The sequence below is a fragment of the Pseudorca crassidens genome, chromosome 3 (genome assembly GCF_039906515.1).
Source record: "Pseudorca crassidens isolate mPseCra1 chromosome 3, mPseCra1.hap1, whole genome shotgun sequence".
In the NCBI taxonomy this organism is placed as follows: domain Eukaryota; kingdom Metazoa; phylum Chordata; class Mammalia; order Artiodactyla; family Delphinidae; genus Pseudorca; species Pseudorca crassidens.
Window position 1 is genome coordinate 94,451,150 of NC_090298.1, and position 17,067 is coordinate 94,468,216.

A 17,067-nucleotide genomic window follows, 5' to 3' on the forward strand; every position below is an offset into this window, starting at 1 on the left:
TAAATTCTGTTCATTATGCCCTGGTTGAAGAAGGTTATGAAAATAACCTTCTGTATCGAAGGCATGTAAGAGTACGAGAATATTAAGGCACATACAAATAAGAGAAAGATTTCCACCTGAAACTGCTGAAAGTTTGCCACCTAAAGTGGAATGCTTCAGTTATGTGGATAATTAATGTACACAGAATACCACTGTCATAAAAAAATCACAGCTGGGAGGGACTGGTTCTCTCTTTACAACCTACCCCAGTTCTTCCAGTTGCAGGGTAAAGGAGATGTTACTGACTCTGGTTCTGTTTGCTATGCTTTACTTATGTTTTAACTTATTGTTCCCGTAAGGTTTTAAAGCTCGTTTTTAAGCATTCTCTTAGTATCTATTTGTATATACCAAATAATTTGAAAGAATCTATGTGCTCTGAAATGTGTAATTTAAGATGGTCAACAAACATACAGCTAAAGTAGAAAGCTAAGTAAACAGGTACACAAATAAGTACATCATTTTACTCTTAAACACCACATGAAAAAGGTAAAGTGAGGGAGATTCAAGGGAGTTGAATGCTTAGACGAAATCAGGCCAAGTAAAGTTTAATACTTCTCTTCTGGATTAAGGAGTAGAGATATTCTAAAAGAATCATGGAATCAAATGAAGATATGTGAACTTTTACATTATGAATCTCAAGAGGAAAAGTAGTTTCAATCCTAGCGAAGTAGGAAAATCTAATTCTTCCAAAACACATGAACATTTTCCCTTAAAACTGTACTATCATAAAAGAATCACTAGGATAAACAGAATCATAACATTTGATAATCATGGCCTAGAAGGGTACAATGTGCCTATTTAGTTCTCGTGACAAATGGACTCCAGGCTAAGCAGGTGTTGGAGAACAGCAGTTGAGTTAAAAAGAAAAAGAAAACAGTGTATTAAGCAGCATTTAGACTGCGGAATTAGGACGAAGAACACATGAAAAAACTTGATTAACATCAAACTGTAGCAGAAGTACACATTCTAAATTCAGCCTTCCCAGCTTTCGGATGCAGAGTGGAATACAGCATAACTAACTCATCGAATATGTACTGGACAACTACAATATTCAAGGGCATATGGAGTATGACATAAATAAGACACGATCAGTTTACAACCTAGCAGAGAAGGTAAACAGAAGTAAATGGTACGAACCAAGTATTACGGGAATATAAGAAAAGGGAGAAATTGCTTAGGGCTAGGGGGGACAAGAAACAATGAAAGATTTTACAAAGAATGTGACAGTGAAACTAAGCATAGAAAGATGGGTAAAATTTGAAGTTTAAGGAAAGGGAAATGAAGAGAAGTAAAGGGGAAGCATTTCAAGTATAGGAAAAAGAACATTAGTAAAGTCCAGGGGTGAGAAGGCATGTAAGAACATTTGGAGAATACATTTTCTCTGCAACCTAGAGCACATGGAAGGGATCTCTCACATTACAAAGCTAGGCTGGCACTGGACCACGGAGAACTACACTAAGAGATTTAAATATGGGCAGAATGGTACTGCTGAACAAGCATAGGGTTTCAAGACACTTACCTGATATGTGAGCCTAGGAGTTAAGTTACTTACCTTCTCTGGGTAAAACGACAATAATCACTGTGGTGGTTTTATACTGTGTTAACTTGGCTAAGCGAGAACTGTTTCCCAGAATCCCCTTCTTTATATGGTCTGAAGCTAGAGAAATCTGTGTGAGATCTCTAAGGTGGAAGTGAAGCAGTAGCCATTGCCCTGGTTGTGGGCACAGAAGGTAAGAGACAAGGGTAGAGGTGCTGTGAGAGTCTAGCTTGCCCTTATTCTCCCATATACTTGGAATCCAAGTTCTTTCTACTTCTTGCTCTAGTGACACCAGGCCCACGAATGGATGTACGAACAACAGCCTTCCAGTTACATTCTGGCAGCTGCATGCACCTGGCTCTCCAGATTCCCCTGCAAGGTCTCACTTGTCCACCTGTGCCAGTGCCTCAGGAGAGCTTGTCAGTGACTCTTTCCTGATCCACCTGCTACCCCTTTCAGGGCCTTACTTCTCCATCTTCTTCCACAACCATGTAAAATCTTACTCCTATAATAAATTCCTAGTCTTTAATATTCATAGTGATTTTGCTTCTGATTGAATCTAACTAATACCAAGATGTCCACTCTCGGAGGGCTAGTGTGAGGATTAAGTGAGAAAACTGTTAGCTGGCACAGAGCAGCTGCTTAATAAATAAATTCTTTTCCTTTTAAGTCTGTAAAAGGTTATAAACTGGTGACTAATGGAGGACTGGTGTGACTGGCAAGTTAAGAACAACAACAACAAAAAACAGAACAGGAGATTAAACACCCCAAATTCTGGATTTCTGGCTCTCTGAAAAATCAGTAGATCAGAATAGTTCCACATTCCTGAATAGCAAAAACAGACTTGGAAGGAAGGAAAGAGCAGAATGATGGTTTTTAAAAATGTGCAGCTTGAGAGATATAAAGGTAGCTAGCTCTGCCTGGCAGGCACACAGAAAGGCAGTATGCAGCTCAGAAGCAACAGTATAGATTTGGAAACAAAGTGTGGGTGCCATCACCCCAGGGATGATTGACAGGGAACCATCTGTTAGTTCATTTAACTATGTGCCACGTGTTACAAGTGTGGGAGATAAAACAGTGAATAAAATAGGCCAAAACCTCTGATCTCATGAGGCATATATTATGTGGAGACAGACAATAAACAAATAAATAAAATAAAAGTGATATGGAGAAAAATAAAGCCAGAAAGGGGGACAGACAATGGGGTATGTATCTGTGGTTGGTTTGCAACTCTAAACAGGAGGTGTGTTTGTGGGTGGTTTGCAATTTTAAAAAGGGGGCTTTTCCAAAAATATCATTTGAGCCAATACCTGAAGGATGTGAAGTGAAGCCAGGTGTTTGCTAGGGATGGGAGTGGAGGATTCTATATAGAAGGAATAGCAAGTATAAGAGTCCTGATATTTAGAAAGATGAATGATCCAATGAAAAGAAGGAAGTTGGACTAAGATAAAGAGGTGAGAGGAAGAAACAAAAATTGTGAAGGAGCCAGAAACAACTTGTCAGGAAGAAGGACAAGAGGAATTGATACTTCAAGAAAGAAGGGGAAGAGGCTAACAGCTTCATTTGCTTCAATAAATAAGAAGATGAGGAATGAGAAGACACTGGATTTGAAATGTAGACCATTCATGACTTTAAAAGAAATATTTCATTTAAGTTGCTGAATCTTACACAGAAAAATTAAAGAACAAGCCATTTGTGTAGAAGGGCAAATAGTATACCTGGACCACTATTCTAAAAAGATTAATAAAAGGAGAAAAAGGGAGAACACCATGACTTCAGAGTGCCCAATCTGCAAGACTACTTTTTAGAAAGAGGTTTCTCTTGCCAGTGTAGACAGTGATAAGATAGGGAAGGGAGGCTATACCAAAGCCTTCTAGAGTAGTACTTCTCAGCCCATCTAACCTCACAGCACACAAGAACATTAAAACGTCTGACATTTGCAGAACACACAGCGGTGACCTGAGGAGCGAGCTCCTGGTACCTAAACGGGAGCTCTAGACGCCTAGGTCTTGGCTGCTCCAAAGGCTCAGGCAGCAATAGCTTGGCATGCCTATAGCCCATTTGCAGCACACCCTGTACTGTGGCACCCTGCGTAGGAAGCCCTCCTCTCGGGCTTTAGACCTTAAATCTACCAAGACAAAAAGAGTGTAAAAGGAAGATGTAAGCTTTTTGGCATGAACCACAGCCCATCAATGATGATCTTGCTGGGTGTGATCCTACTCGAGTCATACTGACTCCAAATCACTACTTGTGTGACTCAGCAAGACTTTTTTTCCATCAGAGAGTATCATGTTTGAGCGGCCCTCTCTGTTTCATATCCCAGAGAACGTAATCCCATTTTCTGGGGAACAACAGTGTTTGTTCCACAGGTCTCCTGCACTGCAAAGAATCTCCTCCGCCTGAGTGCCCATTAACATCCTTTACAATAGTGAGCCCAGACCTCGTCTTCTCAGAAATTCTTATAGATGCCAGATTTCCTCTTTGTGCAACTACAAGTATATCCCTCCTTACCAAGTAGTGATGACCAGTGACATAATTGCTACTGCCACCCCCAATCTCATATAGACATACACAAGAATTATGATGTCCTAATTACAGTATGGCTTCAGAGGAAAATCCAAGACAGTTTTCTATACGCCCCTTAGTGACACGTATGCTCTACAAATACCACCGAAGGAGGGAGTGAAAATGTCAGAGAGGGAAGAGATACCTGATAGGACAGGTCCTAGGGAAAGCACAAGGAATGTGTTTTAAAAAAATGTTTATACATGGTTTACAGTTTACAAACCAGTTTCCCTCGTATCTCTAAAAATAATTTTAAAGAAAGATATAATTATTTCTACTCTGTTGATGAGGAAATCCTCAGAGAGATTAAGTAAGGGGCCTAAGCCACATAGCTAGTGTTAGGGCTGAGACCTGAATATTGATGTGTTCTTTCTACTCTATCGTGCTAGCAGAGGGATGGACACACAGGTGAGCACAAAAACACTGCTGTGATGAAGAGGAAACAAGGATTTCACTCAGAGAGCCTCCCTGATCTGGGCTCTTTTTTTAAAAAAAAAAAAAGGAGCAAGGAAGTGCATTTACTTCTACACGATATATTCCACTTGAAAGAGTTCAGGCTATTGATGTTTTGACAAACTAAGTGACTATCGCTCACTCTGGTTCTGCCAAAATTGAGGAAAAGTGTGAAAGGAGAAACTGTATTAATGTACGCAGTGAACATATGCTATGTGGCAAAATGTTTTATCACTATGACTTAGGACAATTATATTAAGGAGGTAAAAAAAAATTTTTCTTCACAAATTCATTGATTCATGTTTAATATTCTGTATCTAGCTTTTTAGTATTACACCAAAGAAGAAAACGTGCTGTTTTCTAACAATATTTTAAATCATCCCAAGATGTTTTCATGCAACTAACAGCTGAAATGATCACCAGAAAGTACTGTTTGAACATTCTGGTCTGAACAATCTCTGAATGGTTACTGACCTAGGAGAGGCTCGAGTTGGCACAGCAGTGTCAACAGAGAGAAGTAGGAAAGAAGACAGTCAGGCTGCACCAAGAGTTGAGACAGACTTCTGAGGTCCTACGTGTTGAAGATACCATGATGTTATTTGAAGGAACAAAAGAAACTACATGTCCATTTATTTTAAGATGCCTTACCATGAGATTCAAGTCCAGCTCCCTGTGCCAACCCATTGTCATAGGACTGAAAAAGAAAAATATGTTCAGTTTAACAGGGAAATAATAATAAATAAATAAGTTGTCATTATGCTCATTTTTTGTCTCTTGATCTAATTTTAGTTCTCCTTTATATTTTTCAAAATATGCACTCTTTCCCACAATGAAATAGATCTAGGCATTTTCAAGTACCTGCTCTTGTCTTATTCACCAAGCCAAATCAGTAAATGTATGCACTAGGCATATTCTGAGAATACTGTCCAAAGATGGCACCTACATATTTAATTTCTACCCAATAAGAAGCCCCAACCTTTATTCCTCTCTCACTTTCAAGAATATATGAATTTAAGGAAAATGTAAGGATTTTATACTCCTATAACATTATAAACACAAATCTATTTTGAGGCTCTTAGGTAGCCAATGATAATGGTGCCTGCCTAAATTTGAATCTCCCCACATATCCCACAAAATCAAAACAGGATAAGAACAATACAACTACATAAAACTGAAACCTTGTCAAAGCTAGAAGACATGCTCAAGCTTCAAATTTCCTTTCTACAGAAGAAGAAACATCAAATCCCACACTCCTGACATACTTTTGCAGAGAGCAAGGGCAATCTATGAAAACTTGTGAGGAAGAGAGAGGAGGGGCGCTAATGGCAGGTCTGAGATTACCTAAAATCACTAGCTTAAATCACTAGGAAAAGCCTCAGTGTGAAATACAGGCAATCCTTGCTTTGCACAGTTCCAATATACACAAATTCCAGGTACCCCCGCTTAGTTAAGTAACATAGTATGGTTCAAATTTCAGTAATAACAATATATTAACAGTTAGCAACTGCATAAAGTACAAACTTGCTGCTAGCTCCTCAGTCCACAAACCATTACATACATAATAGATGTGTATCACAATCAGTGACCAATCACGTCACCTTTTTCAAAGTCTGTAGTAATTGGTCACTGCACATGTTTTTCAGTTCACACAGACAGCAATGTATGTGGCTGTGCTGTCTCTTTGTCTTTTAGTGATAAACCCACATGATGTTTTAAAAACAATCAAAAAAGGAGATTGGCTACCAAAGATGAAAGTGCAGTAAAGAAATGAAAAGCAGTTAACACTGAAAGTGAAATTGAGATCAAACAGAGTAATATAAGAAACAGCTATCATGACAGTGCTGGCTGATTGAGACTAGATATGCAGTCAGAAAAATCAAGTGAAGGCGAAAGAAATATCTACATAAATGAGGAAAGTGGCTCTGATGAAAAAGATGGAGATGTTCTAGAGAAGAGATGCTGGCAAAAACTTCACATAAAAGGAACTCTCAGATATTTCACAATGAAAATGCAAAGGACAGAATGTTGGAAGCTGATACAAACTTAGAAAGGAGTATGATCATTTACCAAGACAGAAAAGATGCCTGCTCCATATTATAAATTATATAATGAGAAGACAAACAGTGCTGTTCAAGCTACTACTGATGAATGTTTTTACACAGAAAACACTTTAATTTTCAATATTGCTAATGTTTTAAATTATGATGTACTAATAAATAAACATTGGTTTTACCATTTAAAAATTCTGTGTACATTTATAACGGTAATAGTTTTTAATGTTTTGGCAAAAAATTATAAAGGTCACAGAACAAGTGTCATTTTTCCCACTGATGATTAAAATCACTGTACATCATTTCAGCCTGCAAGACCATCATTACAGTCTGGCACTACCAGGCAAAGTGAGGATGCTGTACTGTAGGAGCTCTGGTAACACTGAACAGTGACTACAGAGAAAAGACCGAGGAGAGTGTGCAAGTCAAGGTGGCAGCATTCAATGGGCATAAGTCTGGTGAAGACCGTTAAAAAAGGAAGGGAGAAGGGCCCACTGAAGACCAAATAAATGAAAACTCCAAAGAACAAAATGCAAAAACCCGGGAAACAAAAGAGAACCTTTCTCCTACCAGAAAATCACAGAACTCACAAAACTTCCCCAATCACTAAACAAACAAACAAACAAAAAGACACTCTAAATTAAAGAAATCATACTTTGTTTCTCTGCACTGAAAAGAGGGCACTCTTAAACTAGGAATTCTTGTAAGAAAAAAAAAAATCCACTAATGACTAAACAGAAAAAGACAAATCTACACAAAGTAACTCTGAGATGAAAACACAACAATCAGAATGAAAACATCCCAGTATAGGAAAATCTGCCTTCACCTCCAAAAAATGGTGATAAAGCAAAGGAAAACTGTAATACAGCACCCCAAACTCAACTGCATATCCTCAAATAAGCATTCGGGAATATGAAAAGAGATTTAACGTTAAAAAATGAAAAGGATAAACAGTAGGAAGAAATAAAAATTAAATGATTTCAGGAAAACACAGTAAGTGACATTTAAGAAAGGCTGAAAACAGCAAAGAGAATAAAAATGAGATAAAGAAGTAAAAAGGGTCAGAGAGAAAGTGGTTGAAATGAAAGATAAGCAAAGAAAGAAAACACACTAAATTGGAATACCTAAAGAAAAAGGAAAAATAATGGACTACAAGTAGGGGTCAGCAAACTGGGGACTACAGGTTAAATTTGGCCTGTGGCCTGGTTTTGTACAGTCCTAAAGTTAAGAAAATGGTCAAACTCATTCCTAATAAAATAAATGCAAATTAAAAACACTGAGATACCATTTTTCACCCATCATATTGGTAAAAATAAAAACCGTGTGAAAACACATTCTATTGGTGACACTGTGTGGACACAGGCACTCTCATACACTGGTGGGAATATAAATTGGTTCATACCTTTTGTAGAGAAAATGGGCAATATCTGATAAACTTTATGTATGCATTTACTTTTTTTATACAGCAGGTTCTTATTAGTTATCTATTTTATACACATTGGTGTATATATGTCATTTCCAATCTCCCAATTCACCATACCCCCTGCTTTCCCCCCTTGGTGTCCATACTTTTGTTCTCTACATCTGTGTCCCTATTTCTGCCTTGCAAACTGGTTCATCTCTACCATTTTTCTAGATTCCACATATACGTGTTAATATACACTATTTGTTTTTCTCTTTCTGACTTCACTCTGCATGACAGTCTCTAGGTCCATCCATGTCTCTGCAAATGACCCAATTTCGTTCCTTTTTTATGGCTGAGTAATATTCCATTGTATGCATGTACCACATCTTCTTTATCCATTCGTCTGTCGATGGGCATTTAGGCTGCTTCCATAACCTGGCTATTGTAAACAGTGCTGCAATGAACACTGGGATGCATGTGTCTTTTTGAATTATAGCTATCTCTGGGTATATGCCCAGCAGTGGGATTGCTGGGTCATATGGTAATTCTTTTTTTTTCCTTTATGTTTGTTTTATTTTTTCATTTTGAAAAAAGCATAACATATGCTTTTTAAAAATTATTAAAATAAAACCCTAGAAAAGCATAACATTTTTTAAAATTTATTTTATCAAAGGTATATACATTCATCATTTAGAAAGTTAAATGGTACTGAAAAATTTATAACAAAAATTTATAACAAAACAGTGATTCCCTGCATCATTCCTCACACTCCTCCAGTACCCTTTTCCAGAGGCAACCACTTTTCAGTATTTGGCCATTTCTTCTGGAGTATACATCTTGGTGCTTCCAAATAATATGCCTAGATCATACTGTTTTAAATTGTGACTTTTAGGCATATTCTATCATTTATTATGGTAGATAAGCATCCAACTCTCTTACACCCCATTCCCCTCTGTTCCTGTGCCCCATGCTCCGAGGATACTACACTTTGCTTAAATCAACTTCTGTGATTATGTAACCTGTCTACGAAAATACAATTCACAGTTGAGCATTGTGGACTATGGTTGTTTATTTTCTTATTTTTCCTGAAATTAACTGTTACCTTTTCCCCCATTTGTGTGTTTTACTTTGTACTGACCGTCTAATAGACACAGCTTCTGATAGACACAGTCAACCACCATTAGACACCTACCAATGTCTGTCTTTGTCTTGAACAGAGCCCCCCACTCCTCCATCCTTGTCCTATCTGGGTTGAGTGCTCTCCACACTGTTGCAGAGCTGTCATCTGGGGACTTCCCTTCACTATCAACCTTGGAACTTCCTATGTTTTTCACCTGAGTTGGATTTCTTATCTCTTCCTCTTTCTTGGTTTACTCTTTTGTTTTGGTGGAGAACATCCTCTAAGAGTCAAGGCAAAGAAGGATCTTTCCTTTGTTCCAGTGTTATGAAATTTCACAGTAATGTTCCTGGGTTTGAGCCTATTTTCATCCATTATAATGGGCCCTCAGTGGTCCTTTCAGGATATCTGGAAACTCAGATCTTTCCCTTCTGAGAAATCTTCTTGAACTTTTTTTTAACATCTTTATTGGAGTATAACTGCTTTACAATGTTGTGTTAGTTTCCGCTGTATAACAAAGTGAATCAGCTATACGTATACATATATCACCATATCCCCTCCCTCTAGAGTCTCCCTCCCACCCTCCCTATCCCACCCCTCTAGGTGGTCACAAAGCACTGACCTGCTCTCGCTGTGCTATGCAGCTGCTTCCCACTAGCTATTTTACATTTGGTAGCGTATATATGTCAATGCTACTCTCTCACGTCGCCCCAGCCTTCCCTTCCCTCTACCCGTGTCCTCAGCTCCATTCTCTATATCTGCATCTTTATTCCTGTCCTGCCCCTAGGTTCATATGAAACATTTTTTTTTTTAGATTCCATATATATGTGTTAGCATACGGTAGTTGTTTTTCTCTTTCTGACTTACTTCACTCTATGACAGACTCTAGGTCCATCTACCTCACTACAAATAACTCAATTTCATTTCCTTTTATGGCTGAGTAATATTCCATTGTATATATGTGCCACATCTGCTTCATCCATTCATCGGCCGATGGACACTTAGGTTGCTTCCATGTCCTGGCTATTGTAAATAGTGCTGCAATGAACATTGGGGTACATGTCTCTTTTTGAATTATGGTTTTCTCAGGGTATATGCCCAGTAGTGGGACTGCTGGATCATATGGTAGTTCTATTTTTAGTTTTCTAAGGAACCTCCATACTGTTCTCTATAGCGGCTATATCAATTTACATTCCCACCAACAGTGCAAGGGTCTTGCAGTGCACTTATTGTTTGTAGACTTTTTCATGATGGCCATTCTGACCGGTGTGAGGTGATACCTCATTGTAGTTTTGATTTGCATTTCTCTAATGATTAGTGATGTTGAGCAGCTTTTCATGTGCCTCTTGGCCATCTGTATGTCTTCTATGGAGAAATGTCTATTTAGGTCTTATGCCCATTTTTTGATTGGGGTGTTTGTTTTTTTAATATTGAGCTGCATGAGCTGTTTATATATTTTGCAGATTAATCGTTTGTCCATTGCTGCATTTGCAAATATGTTCTCCCATTCTGAGGGTTGTCTTTTCGCCTTGTTTATAGTTTCCTTTGCTGTGCAAAAGCTTTGAAGTTTCATTAGGTCCCATTTGTTTATTTTTGTTTTTATTTCCATTACTCTAGGAGGTGGGTGATAAAAGATCTTGCTGTGATTTATGTCGAAGTGTTCTTCCTATGTTTTCCTCTAAGAGTTTGATAGTGTCTGGCCTTACATTTAGGTCTTTAATCTATTTTGATTTTATTTTTGTGTATGGTGTTAGAGAGTGTTCTAATTTCATTTTTTTACATGTAGCTGTCCAGTTTCCCCAGCACCACTTACTGAAGGAATTGTCTCTTCTCCATTGTATAGCCTTGCTTCCTTTGTCACAGATTAGTTGACCATAGGTGCGTGGGTTAATCTCTGGGCTTTCTATCCTGTTCCATTGATCTATATTTCTGTTTTTGTGCCAGTACCATATTGTCTTCATTGCTGTACCTCTGTGGTATAGTCTGAAGTCAGGGAGTCTGATTCCTCCAGCTTCGTTTATTTCCCTCGAGATTGCTTTGGCTGTTCGGGGTCTTTTTTGTCTCCATACAAATTTTAAGATTTTTTGTTCTAGTTCCGCAAAAAATGCCATTGGTAGTTTGATAGGGATTGCATTGAATCTGTAGATTGCTTTGGGTAGTATAGTCATTTTCACAATATTGATTCTTCCAATCCAAGAACATGGTATATCTCTCCATCTGTCTGTGTCATCTTTGATTCCTTTCATCACTGTCTTATTGTTTTCTGAGTACAGGTCTTTTACCTCCTTAGGTAGGTTTATTCCTAGGTATTTAACTTTTTTTGTGGCAATGGTGAATGGGATCGCTTCCTTAATTTCTCTTTCTGATCTTTCGTTTTAGTGTCTAGGAATGCAAGAGATCTCTGTGCATTAATTTTGTATCTTGCAACTCCACCAAATTCATTGATTAGCTCTAGCAGTTTTCTGCTGGCATCTTTAGGATTTTCTGTGTATAGTATCATGTCATCTGCAAACAGTGACAGTTTTACTTCTGCTCTTCCAATTTGGATTCCTTTTATTTCTTTTTCTTCTCTGATTGCCATGGCTAGGACTTCCAAAACTATGTTGAATAATAGTGGCGAGAGTGGACATCCTTGTCTTGTTCCTGATCTTACAGGAAATGCTTTCAGTTTTTCACCATTGAGAATAATATTTGCTGTGGGTTTGTCGTATATGGCCTTTATTATGTTGAGGTACGTTCCCTCTATAACCACTTTCTGAAGAGTTTTTATCCTAAATGGTGTTGAGTTTTGTCAAAAACTTTTTCTGTATCTATTGAGATGATCATATGGCTTTTATTCTTCAATCTGTTAATACGGTGTATCACATTGATTGATTTGCGTATGCTGAAGAATCCTTGCATCCCTGGGATAAATCCCACTGTATCATGGTGTATGATCCTTTTAATGTGTTGTTGGATTCTGTTTCCTAGTATTTTGTTGAGGAGTTTTGCATCTATATTCCTCAGTGATATTGGTCTGTAATTTTTTTTTGGTAGATCTCTGTCTGGTTTTGGTATCAGGGTGATGGTGGCCTCATAGAATGAGTTTGGGAGTGTTCCTTCCTCTGCAATTTTTTGGAAGAGTTTGAGAAGGATGGGTGTTAGCTCTTCTCTAAAGGTTTGATAGAATTCACCTGTGAAGCCATCTGGTCCTGGACTTTTGTTTGTTGGAAGATTTTTAATCACAGTTTCAAATTCATTACTTGTGATTGGTCTGTTCATATTTTCTATTTCTTCCTGGTTCAGTCTTGGAAGGTTATACCTTTTGAAGAATTTGTCCATTTCTTCCAGGTTGTCCATTTTATTGGCACAGAGTTGGTTGTAGCAGTCTTTTATGATGCTTTCTATTTCTGCAGTGTCCGTTGTAACTTCTTTTTCATTTCTAATTCTATTGATTTGCATCCTCTCCCTCTGTTTCTTGATGAGTCTGGCTAAAGTTTTATTAATTTTGTTTACCTTCTCAAAGAACCAGCTTTCAGATTTATTGATCTTTGCTACCGTTTTCTTTGTTTCAATTTCATGTATTTCTGCTCTGATGTTTATGATTTCTTTCCTTCTACTAACTTTGGGTTTTGTTTCTTCTTCTTTCTCTAGTTACTTTAGGTGTAAAGTTAGATTGTTTATAGGTTTTGGATCATCGTGTTTTTGTTGTCATTTGTGTCTAAGTATTTTCTGACTTCTTCTTTGATTTCTTCAGTGATCTCTTGGTTATTCAATACATATTGTTTAGCCTCCATGTGTTTGTTTTTTAAGGTTTTTTTTCCCTGTAAGTTATTTCTAATCTCAGTGTTGTGGTTGGAAAAGATGCTTGATATGATTTCAATTTTCTTAAATTTACCGAGGCTTTATTTGTGACCCAAGATGTGATCTATCCTTGAGAATGTTCCATGTGCACTTGAGAAGAAAGTGTAACCTGCTGTTTTCAGATGGAATGTCCTATAGATATCAATGAAATCTATCTGGTATATTTTGTCATTTAAAGCTTGCGTTTCCCTATTAATTTTCTGTCTGGATGATCTGTCCATTAGTGTAACTGAGGTGTTAAAGTCCCCCACTATTATTGTGTTACTGTCAATTTCCTCTTTTATAGCTTTTAGCATCTGCCTTATGTATTGAGGTTCTCCTATGCTGGGTGCATATATGTTTATAATTGTTATTGTCTTCTTCTTGGATTTTGGTCCCTTCATCATTAGGTAGTGTCCTTTCTTGTCTTTTGTAACATTCATTAATTTAAAGTCTATTTTATCTGATATAAATATTGCTACTCCAGCTTTCTATTGATTTCCACTGCATGCAATATCTTTTTCCATTCCCTCACTTTCAGTCTGAATGTGTCCCTAGGTCTGATGTGAGTCTTTTGTAGACAGCATATATATGGATCTTGTTTTTCTATCCATTCAGTGAGCCTGTGTCTTTTGGTTGGAGTATTTAATCCATTCACATTTAAGGTAATTATCAATATGTATATTCCTATTTTCTTAATTGTTTTGGGTTTGTTTTTGTATGTCCTTTTTTTCTCTTGTGTTTCCCACTTACAGAAGTTCCTTTAGCATTTGTTGTAGAGCTGGATTGGTGGTGCTGAATTCTCTTAGCTTTTGCTTGTCTGTAAAGCTTTTGATTTCTCTGTCGAATCTGAATGAGATCCTTGTCAGGTAGAGTAATCTTGATTGTTGGTTGTTCCCTTTCATCACTTTAAAATATCCATGCCACTCCCTTCTGGCTTGTAGAGTTTCTGCTGAGAAATAAGCTGTTAATAACCTTATGGGAGTTCCCTTGTATGTTATTTGTCATTTCTCCCTTGCTGCTTTTAATAGTTTTTGTTTGTCTTTAATTTATGGCAATTTGATTACTATGTGTCTCGGCACGTTTCTCCTTGGGTTTACCCTGCCTGGGACTCTCCGCGCTTCTGGGACTTGGGTGGCTATTTCCTTTCCCATGTTAGGGAAGTTCTAGACTATAATCTCTTCAAATATTTTCGCGGGTCCTTTCTCTCTCTCTTCTCCTTCTGGGACCCCTATAATGCAAATATTGGTGCATTTAATGTTGTTCCAGAGGTCTCTTAGGCTGTCTTCATTTATTTTCATTCCTTTTTCTTTATTCTGTTCTGTGGCAATGAATTCCACCGTTCTGTCTTCCAGGTCACTTATCCATTCTTCTGCCTCAGTTATTCTGCTATTGATTCCTTCTAGTGTATTTTTCATTTCAGTTATTGTATTGCTCATCTCTGTTTGTTTGTTCTTTAATTCTTCTAGGTTGTTGTTAAACATTTCTTGCATCTTCTCGATCTTTGCCACCATTCTTTTTCTGAGGTCCTGGATCATCTTCACTCTCATTATTCTGAATTCTTTTTCTGGAAGGTTGCCTATCTCCACTTCATTTAATTGTTTTTCTGGGGTTTTATCTTGTTCCTTCATCTGGCACACAGTCCTCTGCCTTTTCATTTTGTCCATCTTTCTGTGTATGTGGTTTTTCATTCTGCAGGATGCAGGACTGTAGTTCTTGCTTCTGCTGTCTGCCCTGTGGTGGATGAGGCTATCTAAGAGACTTGTGCAGGCTTCCTGATGGGAGGGATTGGTGGTGGGTAGAGGTGGGTTTTGCTCTGATGAGCAGAGCTCAGTTCAAACTTCAATCCACTTGTCTGCTGATGGGTGAGGCTGAGTTCACTCCCTGTTGGTTGTTCAGCCTGAGGTGACCCAGCACTGGAGCCTACAGGCTCTTTGGTGGGGCTAATGGTGGACTCTGGGAGGGCTCATGCCAAGGAGTACTTCCCAGAACTTCTGCTGCCAGTGTCCTTGTCCCCATGGTGAGCCACAGCCTCCCCTCACCTCTGCAGGAGACCCTCCAACACTAGCAGGTAGGTCTGGTTCCATCTCCTATGGGTCACTGCCCCTTCCCCCTGGGTCCTGATGCGCACACTACTTTGTGTGTGCCCTCCAAGAGTGGAGTCTCTGTTACCCCCAGTCCTGTCAAAGTCCTGGCATCAAATCCCGCTAGCCTTCAAAGTCTGATTCTCTGTGAATTCCTCCTCCAATTGCTGGACCCGTACGTTGGGAAGTCTGACATGGGGCTCAGAACCTTCACTCCAGTGGGTGGACTTCTGTGGTGTAACTGTTTTCCAGTTTGTGAGTCACCCACCCAGCGGTTATGGGATTTGATTTTACTGTGATTGCGCCCCTCCTACCATCTCGTTGCAGTTTCTCCTTTGTCTTTGGACGTGGGGTATCTTTTTTGGTGAGTTCCAGTGTCTTCCTTTCGATGACTGTTCAGCAGTTAGTTGTGATTCTGGTGCTCTCGCAAGAGGGAGTGAGGGCATGTCCTTCTACTCCACCACCTTGAACCAATCCCCCCATATGCATTTACTTTTTGATTAAGCAATTCCACTGCTTGGAATTTATTCTGAAGTTATATCCCCAACAATACATAAGCACACATGTAGAAGGTATGAATTTCAACACTGTTCGCATTTGGAAAATATGTAGCCTATATATAGAAGAGCTGGAAAAAGCTATGACATGTGCACGTGATGGAGTACTACAAAACTGTTAAAAAAGAAATGAGGAAAATTTCTATGACCTGATATAGAGTGGTTTTCAAGCTATATTGTTAAATGTAAAAAGCAAACTGAAAAAAGTACTCTTTTGAGTAAGAAAGCAGAAATAAAAATGTACATATCTGTTCATCAAAAAGAAGTACAGGGAGGCCTAACCAAAAACTAATGAGAACGTTTACCTACAGAGTGAATGGGAACAAGGTGGCAAACATGGGAGTTAGGAAAGGGGTGGAGATAGAAGGAACAGGAAGCCCTGTGAGTTACACATCTCTGAATATAACTTTTTGTATAGTTATGACTTTCAAAACCGAGTTAATATTTCACATATTAAAGAAATAAAATCAACAAAGTTGGGGGGAATCCTAAAATAGAATCCAAACAGAAACAAATAAACAACTTTATTTCAAATAAGTTAACATAAACAAACTAAAGGTTGGGGGTGGAGGGAATAAAAGAAGTAACTCAAGTGTTTCTTAAATATAACATTTTGACTATATACCTTCAGGCTCTAAACAAAAAGAACCAATGCATTCTGGATAATAGGAGACAGGTTTGTCACTCTCTGAGAAGGGAGTTACAAATGAAAAAAGGAAGGTTAAAATGAACCTAGTGGTATTGGATTAAAATTTGAGGTATTAGTGTGAACTCACGGTTTTTGATTGATAGATAGATAGATAAAAAGATATAGATGTGTATAAGTGTGTAAGGGGGATGTCTGTGTATATATATATACATTTCCTACCTCTGAGAGAGGGGCCAGAAGCAGTGATATCCCAGCACCAATAAGCACATTTTGTGCCCAAATCGTGGTTTCTAAACATCATCCTCCAATAAGAACTAGAACTCCTTGAAGAAATGACCAATTTCAGAACTGAGGCTGGGAAATTAAACTATGAATCTGGAATATCTTGTACCACAAGACAAGGAGGTGCTCAAAGAATGAAGGGGACACACCAAAAGGGCACAAGGGGTTTTTGCTGGCTGAAGGGGTGAAGGGGTTTTTGCTGGCTGAATCTGGGACAGCATCAAAATAAATCATGATAGTTACAGATAATAACCCATTGAGTAAAACAAGAATCTAGAGTGCCTGTTTAAATTAAATAAATAAGTAGATAAAGGTGAAGGGAAAGCTTTCCATAACTATAGAATTTTAACTGATAATTACAGAATGAATGATAGAGCTGGAAAATATCAATGCATACCAATACTAGTGGATAAGTTTGATGAGGGACAGGATATTTATACAGTCTCCAAGTATCTCACCATGAGATACTAAATAATTACAAAGGGAAAAATGCTAACTTTACAGAG

General features: G+C 38.1%; 1 protein-coding gene across 1 annotated transcript in view; it reads right to left on the reverse strand.

The window, feature by feature from the left end:
- PGGT1B (protein geranylgeranyltransferase type I subunit beta) overlaps positions 1-17,067 on the reverse strand; it is a 56,791-nt gene that overhangs the window by 13,329 nt on the left and 26,395 nt on the right. The window contains exon 6 of the mRNA XM_067731464.1: positions 5,243-5,288. Coding sequence (XP_067587565.1) covers positions 5,243-5,288 — 46 coding nt within the window. The remainder of the gene's footprint in view (positions 1-5,242; positions 5,289-17,067) is intronic.